An 8368-nucleotide genomic window follows, 5' to 3' on the forward strand; every position below is an offset into this window, starting at 1 on the left:
AAAAAATAAAAAATAAAAAAAAAAGCACTCGACTGTGCACTTTGAAGTGGTGAGTGTGGGGCGGGCACTGTGGGACACTCGCATCCCATGTCAGGGCGCTGGGAATGCCTGAGCTGAGTCCTGGCTGCTCCACTTCTGATCAGCAGTCCTGCTGATGCATCATGGGAGGAAGCAAGTGATGGCCCAAATGCTTGGGACCCTGCCATCCACGTGGGAGACATGGAAGAAGCTCCTGGCTCCTGGCTTTGGCTCGGTCCAGCCCTGGTCATTGTGGCCATCTGGGGAGTGAACCAGTGGATGGAGGATCGATCTCTCTGTCTCTCTTTCTCTCCTTGTAACTCTGCCTTTTAAATAGTAAAGTTTTTTTTTTTTTTTTTAAAGTTTCCCGTTTTATTGAATGCACCAAGGGTTTGGCATCTTCCTCCATATACTGGTTTATTTCATATAATGTTTTAGTTCCAACTATCCCTGCAAAACCAAGGGAATAAACTGCCCCACGTTTGAGCGAGGTGCACTTGCTGTCGCTGGTGTAGCGCGTGGACAGTCGGAGAGCAGCGAAGGTTCGTCCCCGGTTCCCGGTACGCCGAGGAGCGCGGGGTGGGGGTGGGGGTGGGGCCTCCCGCCGCACCCCGCCCCTCCTTTACGTCACCGCCGGCGCCCCGCCCCGGCCGAGCAGCGCGCATGCTCAGAGCGGCCTCGCGCACGCGTTCTCTAGCAGCCTTTGACCTTTGAGCCGGGGCCCCGGGGCAGGAAGCCAGCAGCGGCGCCCCTGCCTCAGAGCGGCCGCCATGGTGAGGCGCTGCGGGCGGAGGGGCGCCCGAGCCCGGGCCTGGGAGGGAGACACAGGCTGCGGGCTCCAGGCTGTGCGACCGCCGTGGATGTCGTGTGCCCGGCCGGAAGCAGGGTCGGGGAGTCCAGGGGAAGTGGCGGGAAGACCCGTGGGCACGGGGCCCTGGGGTCCTGCGACGTCGGTGTTGTCCCCGTCGAGAAGGTGGCTTTTCCAAGGACGTGGGAGACCTGAAGTGGGCCCCGAGACACCGAGAAGTGTGGGCGCCGAGAGCCGGGGCACGGGCCGGTGGGCGCTGGAGCGCCGGTTCTGTCCGTTCCCCACGCGGCCGCCGCGCAGGTGGGGCGGGAGGACGCGGCGGCCCGTGGAGAAGTCTCAGCGGCTTCTTCGGGGTCCTGCTGCTGGCGTTGCCGTCTTACGGATTAGCAGCCTGAAGCTCAGGTCCCACGGAGTCGGGGGCCAGTCCTGGGCGCGCGTTCGCCGCCGCAGCCTGAGCCCCAGCTGAGCTGGGAGCCCCGCTCTCTGCCAAGCAGAACGGCGCGGGGGGAGAAAGCAGCGAGTGCACGGGACAAGGCGACGTGACAACGCATAGAGAGGCGTGGGGAGGGATGAGTAGGGGCCTGGGAAGGCTCGGGGCGAGGGCTGAGTCCTGAGTTTCGACAGGTGGGAGGGGGGCGGATATTGAGGGTGAGTAAGGTGTGAGCGCCGACCTAGGGTTAGAGGGTCTAGGGGAGAGGGAACCGGAGTCCCCAGCTGGGGAGGGGGCTGACCCCTAGCGGCGGGGTCAGGGGGCATTCGGAAACCCTATCCAGGGGCATAGAACTATGGCCAAAGCAGAGCTGTGGGTGGCCTGGTTAAGTGTCGATCCTTAGCCACATTGATTCAGATGTGTCTGGGGCACCTGCTGCACCAGCGCCGTCCTGGGAATACTGTGATAAGTGCCCGAGTGGTGGTCCCTGCCCCACCCCGAGGGCTGGGAGCGTGGCAGGCAGGGTCTGGAAGCTGGCTCCTTGGAGCTTCTGCCCCACATCGGTTCTGATGGAGGCCCTCTGATTCCCTGGGGCGCGGGGAAGCGGCGAGGGTGACGTCCACCGGAACTGGAGTCTCCGCTCGGCAATTCTGGGCAGGTGACCCACTTGTACGTTCCCGAGTGCAGCCCACCCCTGCTTTGTCCGTGGCCCTTTTCCCGACCTCATGGCTTCACTCCCAGAGGAGAAAGCATCCGTGGTGCCCTTTGTGGGTCCCGGAGTCGGAGCCCCACGGCCCTGACCGGTGCTCACTAGCTAGCTAGACCTGAAGGTGGGTGCCACGTGGGCTGGTTTCTCTTGCTGGGACCTTCAGGCCTAAGTGTCAGTGGACTGTGGGGTGCCTTGGGGCCTTGTGGGAGGGATTTCAGCTGCTGGCTTTGATTATCCGTGGTCGCTGCACTGGCGAAGCTCGGCTCCCAGGAACCTGCTCTGAGCATGGTGAGGCCCAGAGATGGTGCTGGGAGGGTTTGATGGGCGCCTTCTAGCCCGAAGCACGGCAGCCGTCACTGTCTTCCTGTCCACTTCTGAGGGCCCAAGTCTTCTGTGAGGAGGGTGTTCTCTCCAGAGAAAACTGAGGTTCCGAGGCTGAGTCACCTGCCCAGAATTGCCGAGCCGAGACTCCGGTTCCGGTGGACGTCTTGGCTTCCCCGCGCCCCAGGGAATCAGAGGGCCTCATCAGAACCCTCCGCACTGTCTGGCCGTTGCCTCGTTTGTGACGTGAAGAATAGCAGTAAGTGGACCCCGGGGGACGTTGTGGCACAGCAGTTGAAGTCGCTGCGTGGGCATCTGCAGCTCTCACTGGAGTGTGGGTTTGAGTCCCAGCTCCTCTGCTGCCAGTCCAGCTTCCTGCTGATGCTGCTGGGAGAGCAGCAGCTGATGGCCCAGTTACTTGGCCCGTCCGTGCCACCCACGCAGGAGACCTGCATGGAGTTCCAGGCTTCTGACCCTGGCCTGGCCCAGCCCAACTGTTGTAGGATCTACAGAGTGAACCGTGGATGAAAGGTGTCCTTTTCCCCCTCTGCCCCGTGGCACGGTGACCTGCGGTTCCAGCTGTCCCAGGGTGGGGCGCCAGGCTCCCTACACTATCCCGGTGGTCAAGGGAGCTGCCCAGGTGGCCTCCTGGGCCACCAAGGTCCCTGTGGGAGCTGTCTTGTCTCTCAAGGGGGGCAGCATGGCGGGCACCGTGGCAGGCTCTGGGACCACCTGTGCGCACGTGCCAGCTGTGTGAACCTGGGCAAGTCCTCAGCCCTGATTGCAGTTTCCTCTCCTGTAGGCCGAGGCCAGAAAGGGGCTGTAACAGGGACTGCCTGGGATGACGCCTGGACGGTGCTTGGCATGCAGCCTAGCTGTAGGTGCTCAGTATTTTTTTTTTTTTTTTTTTTATCTTATTTGGCAGAGTGATAGGAAAAGAGATGGAGAGCTCTCCCACCCACTGGTTCCTTTCCCAAAGGCCCACAGTAGTCAGGGCTGGGCCAGGATGAAGCTAGGAACCTAGACCCCTGTCCAGGTCCTATCTCTGTAGTCTCAGTTCTCTATGTATCTATCAAGGTTTATTTACTTATTTGAAAGAGGGAGTTACTGAGAGAGAGAGGGAGAAACAGGGAGGTCTTCTGTCCACTGGTTCACTCCCCAAATGGCTTCCATGGCCAGGGTCAGGAGCTTCTTCCAGGTCTCCCACATGGGTTCAGGGGCATAAGCACTTGGGCCATCTTCCGCCGCTTTTCCAAGCCATTAGCAGGGAACTGGACGAGAAGTGGAGCAGCTGGGACTTGAACTGGGTCCTTTAAGGCATTGCAGGTGGAGGCTTAAACCACTGCACCATAACACTGACCCAAGGTCTGTTTTTTGTTTTAAAGATTTATTTACTTATTTGGAAGAGTTAGAGAGACAGAAAGAGAGGTCTTCTATCTGCTGGTTCTTTGCCCAGATGCCTACAACAGCCAATGCTGGGCCAGGCTGAAGCCAAGAGCTGCTTCCAGGTCTCCCACTGGGTTGTCAGGGGCCACGCACCTGAGCCATCTTCGGCTGCTTTCCTAGGCCGTTAGCAGGGAGCCGGATCAGCAGTGGGGCAGCAGGGACTGGAACCAGCGCCCATATGGGTTGCCGGCATTGCAGGCGGTAGCTTTACCTGCTGCACCACAAAGCCAGCCCCCAAGCTTCAGTTCCCAGCATGCATTGTGTGGAGCATCAGTCATTGGCCTTGTCAGAAAAGTAAAACAGTGATTACAAGGCCATGTGATGGGCCGTGGTAGCAGAGAATGAGGCTGCTGTGGGAGGCGGCCTCTGAGGCCTGGATGCCGTGACCTGCTGGCCATCAGCGCTCGACCTCAGAGCCGCCTGTCCCCTGTAGCAGTGGCTTTAGGCAAGAAGAGCAGGGTCAGATGAGATACACACACACCCGCACACGTGAGCCAGAGCCGCGGCTGTTCCTTGCCCCTGCCACCCGGGCTTGGCTTTCTGCAGTGAAATGTCCACCTAACTTGTGAACTCCAAACCCACTTCTGTATGCATTCCCTTACAGGCCTGTGGTCACATCCCGCCTGTTAGGGACGCTAGGTCCTTGGACGCCAGAGGCCGGTTCTGGAGTCTAGAGTCCAGTGGAGTCTGTGGAGCCCCTCGCTGGGCTTGCTCGGCTCTGGATCCCGCCGGGCGGCAGTGCTCGCTTGTTCCCGAGGTTTCCCTCTGGTGCCAGCTCCTGGAACCCACAGCCTTAGGGTGTGTGTAACCTCGCCCCTCTGCTTGTGAGCTCCCTCAGTGCAGGGCTCAGAGGCTGTGTATCTGCAGTCAGTGCTGGGTGGAGCACCGTGAGCAGTGGCCAGCCCTGAGCAGATGGGGCTGCCCTACTCTGAAGTGTTTGGTCCTTAGAGTGTGTGTCTGAATGCCCTCCTATTGGGCTTTCAGCTCCTTGAAGGTGGAAACTGCTTTGCTCTAAGTAGTTCCTGCATGACTTTAAAAATTCACTTATTTGAAGGGCAAAGTTGAGGGCCGGCGTCATGGTGTAGCTGGAAAGCCACCACCTGCAGTGCCTGCATCCTGTATGGGCGCCCGTTCGAGTCCCGGCTGCTCCACTTCTGATCCAGCTCTCTGCTATGACCTGGGAAAACAGTAGAAGATGGTCCAAGTCCTTGGGCCCCTGTACACGTGGGAGACTGGGAAGAAGATCCTGGCTCCTGGCTTCGGATCAGCTCAGCTCCAGCTGTTGTGGCCATTTGGAGAGTGAGCCAATGGATGGAAAACATCTCTGTCTCTCTCTCTCTCTGCCTCTCTGTGACTCTGCCTTTAAGTATATAAATAAATATTTTTTAAAAAAGAAAGAAAAAAGGGCCGGCACCGCGGCTCAATAGGCTAATCCTCCACATGTGGCGCCGGCATCCCGGGTTCTAGTCCTGGTCAGGGTGCCGGATTCTGTCCCGGTTGCCCCTCTTCCAGGCCAGCTCTCTGCTGTGGCCCGAGAGTGCAGTGGAGGATGGCCCAAGTGCTTGGGCCCTGCACCCCATGGGAGACCAGGAGAAGCACCTGGCTTCTGCCTTCGGATTAGCGCGGTGCACCGGCCGCGGCGGCCATTGGGGGGGTGAACCAATGGCAAAAGAAGCAAAGGCAATGAAAAGAATGCTTAAAAAAGGCAGTTAAAGAGATCTTCTGTCTGCTGGTTCCCTCCCCAAAGGGCTACAACAGCCAGGAGTTGGGCCAGCCTAAAGCCAGGAGCCAGGAACTCCATCTGGATTCCCCCGGGGGTGGCAGGGTCCCAAGATCCTGAGCTGTCTGCCGCTCCTTTCCCAGCATGTTGGTGGGGAGCTGATCAGAAGAGAAGCAGCCGGGAACCGGTGCTCAGGAGGCACAGTGGTGCCACAGGTGGTGCTGGTGCGTGAACTGGCCCCACCGAGTGACTGTCACAGGAGTTCGATAGTCTTTGAGAACCTGGGTGGATCTGATCCCGACAGGCGTAACAGAGGTCAGTTTCAGAAGCATGGAGGAGCCGCCGTTAGCTCCGGTGCAGAGTGAGTTGGTGGCAGGCCCCGTGTCTGGCTCCCAGGCCGCAGCGTTTCCTGAAACCAGCGGCCTCCACCCCCTGCAGCCATGTTGCCTTGGCTCCTTTCTCAAAGGCCAGGGAGGTATGGGGTGTCTGGCCTGCCTCTGGCGTCTCTGACAAGTATCTAAAGCCACCTCATGCAGCTTTCTCCAGGGTCCCCCCTCTGCTGCCATGAGAAAGCCTGACCAGGTGCCTGTTCTGCCCGCAGGCCAAGTACCTGGCCCAGATCATTGTGATGGGCGCCCAGGTGGTGGGCAAGGCCTTTGCACGGGCCCTGCGGCAGGAATTTGCAGGTAAGCGCATTGGGGTGCTTCTGCCCATGTTGGGTTTCCCTGTGGAATGTGGGGACCCCTGCTCCCAGCTGGGGTTCTGCAGCTTGGTTAGTCTGGGACAACACAGGCCTCTGTGCCCTTCTGCGTGGGAGGGAGAACTTTGTCTTCACTGAACCTGCTTAGCATGAGCCTCTAGGAGCGGTCAGCAGATGGCCCGCCCAGCCCCCTACGCATTCGGGACGCTGCCGCATCCACACTCCACTTTCGAGACAGTTGAGTAAACCCAACACAGCCTAAGCAGCTGCAAAGCCTAGGGTAGGTGCTGTTCGACTCCGGAGGAGAAAGCGTGCAGCGCCTGGCTGTAGGGTGTTTGAAGGAAGAGGTCATGCAGGGCAGCCTGCCCTGGAGGTCAGGGTACTGGGTGGGCAGCCAGATCCCAGCAGCACTGTCACCACCTCTCCCTGCCACAGCTTCTCTGGGTCGGGTCCCCATAGTAGCCTGAAGTGCCCTACTTGGCTGTGCCCCTGGAGTGGGGGAGGGGAGAGAAGAGGATAGGGTCATCCTGTGGTCTAGACGGGTCCAGGAACCTGTGAGCTGTGTCTGTCCTCACTTCCTGCCCCATTCCCCCAAAAAGCCCACTTCTGGAGAAGAGAGCTTCCTGGCCACCAGTGCTCTGTCTGTTGCCCCATGCCACCTGGCAGGGGTGAGCCACCCACTCGGAAGTCCCGGGGGCAGCCCTGGGCTGCCACAGGCTGAGCCATCGCCCACGTGTCCACACAGCCAGCCGGGCAGCAGCCGACGCCCGGGGCCGCGCCGGCCACCAGTCTGCAGCTGCTTCCAGCCTCTCAGGCCTGAGTCTCCAGGAGGCACAGCAGATCCTCAACGTCTCCAAGCTGAGCCCTGAGGAGATCCAGAAGGTGGGTCACCAGGCGGGCTCCTGGGAGGTGAGGGCGGGCTTAGGGCAGAGCTTCTGGCAGAGCCACGGTTGCTTGGTGTTGCACCTGTGGCCTGGCAGCTGCACACGTCTGTGCTCCTGCTTTGCATGGCGTAGCTGGTGGCGTGGGGACAGACGTCAAGCCCTTTAGCTTGTCCTCAGAGCTGTCTCAGCTTCCCCACCCATGCAGGCCGTGACCCCTCTTCCCTCCGCTCCTCTGCAGAACTACGAGCACCTGTTTAAGGTGAATGACAAGTCCGTGGGCGGCTCCTTCTACCTGCAGTCCAAGGTGAGTGCTCTTAGCTTTGGGAGCAGGGAGGGCCTTAGACCTCCTCTCCACACTTGGAGTCCCTTGTTTCCATCAGGGGAGCTGGCAGTTAAAGGCTTGGTGGATGGGTGCACCCCAACCTCAAAGAGGACCCCTAGGCTGGTACCCTCTGCCTGCCTCAGCCCCACAGGGCCCATGGGGCCGTGTCCCCACAGTGGCCCCACAGCAGTCAGGACTTGGAAGGAACAGGAACACCAGCTGGTGAGGGGTCAGTCCTGCTGCTGTGGCCGCAGACCTGCAAACACCCAGGCTCAGCCCCTCCTTGGACCATCGCTTCCACCCTGGGGTGCTGCTGGGGGAGGCGGTTGTATCCCACAGCTCCTCGGGGAAGCAGGCAGGGTCAAGGGAGAGGCTCGGCCACTAGCCCAATCACCTGTGACCTCCTGCCCCCAGGTGGTGCGTGCGAAGGAGCGCCTGGATGAGGAGCTCAGGATCCAGGCCCAGGAGGAGAGAGAGAGAGGGCAGGCACCCAAAACGTGACGGTTCGACTCCCTGCACCGCCCCACCACCTCTAATTTATAGTTGGGTAATAAACGTCTGTCCTGTGGTTCTTGTGTGCTGCATCCAGAGTCCAGCAGGCAGCTCGCTTTTCCTTCTGTGCAAGCAGTGGCCTTTGACAGCCCAGAGGTGTCTGGGGACGTGAGCTTGGGGACTAGCAGCCAGCCTGGCCTGGGTCTGCCACATACTGGGTGGGCTAGCACCAGCTCCCCGCCATGGTGTCCTGCCAGACCCCTGCTCTGGGTCACCTTCCTGGGCTCTGCCCTCGCCCTCCCCTCAGGCCTCAGAGCTACCCCAGCCCCCCTCCTGGGGTTGGGCTTCAGTGCAGCATCTTGCCTGTGGGTCTAGAATGCGCCAGTGTGCCTCTCCCTGAGCCACGGCAGGCAGTGTGGCAGGACAAGGACCTGGCTCCGGGATGCTCGGTCCTGCAGTCACACCTGCACAGGGTGGTGGTGAGGGTGCAGTGTCAGGTGGCTGTCAGACACTGGGAG

General features: G+C 60.3%; 1 protein-coding gene across 5 annotated transcripts; it reads left to right on the forward strand.

Annotated features, from left to right (window-relative positions):
- Window positions 1–659: 659 nt before the first annotated feature.
- On the forward strand, window positions 660–7926 carry PAM16 (presequence translocase associated motor 16). Of its 5 annotated transcripts, none has more exons than XM_070064029.1 (6): window positions 676–791; window positions 3089–3163; window positions 6054–6138; window positions 6898–7034; window positions 7275–7340; window positions 7773–7926. In XM_070064029.1, exons 2-6 carry the CDS (start codon window positions 3128–3130, stop codon window positions 7857–7859), a joined length of 411 nt encoding a protein of 136 aa, XP_069920130.1. In that variant the 5' UTR covers window positions 676–791; window positions 3089–3127; the 3' UTR covers window positions 7860–7926. The 5 variants fall into 5 exon arrangements, with proteins under 5 accessions (XP_008247819.2, XP_069920130.1, XP_069920131.1 ...); XM_070064030.1 differs by lacking the exon at window positions 3089–3163 and adding an exon at window positions 2345–2545 and having other exon boundaries at window positions 729–791; XM_070064031.1 differs by lacking the exon at window positions 676–791 and adding an exon at window positions 5596–5767 and having other exon boundaries at window positions 3094–3163.
- The last annotated feature ends 442 nt before the right edge of the window (window positions 7927–8368 follow it).

The sequence above is a fragment of the Oryctolagus cuniculus genome, chromosome 19, assembly GCF_964237555.1.
Source record: "Oryctolagus cuniculus chromosome 19, mOryCun1.1, whole genome shotgun sequence".
Taxonomy (NCBI): domain Eukaryota; kingdom Metazoa; phylum Chordata; class Mammalia; order Lagomorpha; family Leporidae; genus Oryctolagus; species Oryctolagus cuniculus.

What these genes read in the sequence shown, in the direction of transcription:
- PAM16 (XM_070064029.1), top strand. Translation starts at nt 3,128, where the DNA reads ATGACGCCTGGACGGTGCTTGGCATGCAGCCTAGCT. An exon ending in GCTTGGCATGCAGCCTAGCT is followed by an intron (nt 3,164 to 6,053) that starts GTAGGTGCTCAG and finishes TTCTGCCCGCAG; the next exon opens with GCCAAGTACCTGGCCCAGAT. An exon ending in GCCCTGAGGAGATCCAGAAG is followed by an intron (nt 7,035 to 7,274) that starts GTGGGTCACCAG and finishes GCTCCTCTGCAG; the next exon opens with AACTACGAGCACCTGTTTAA.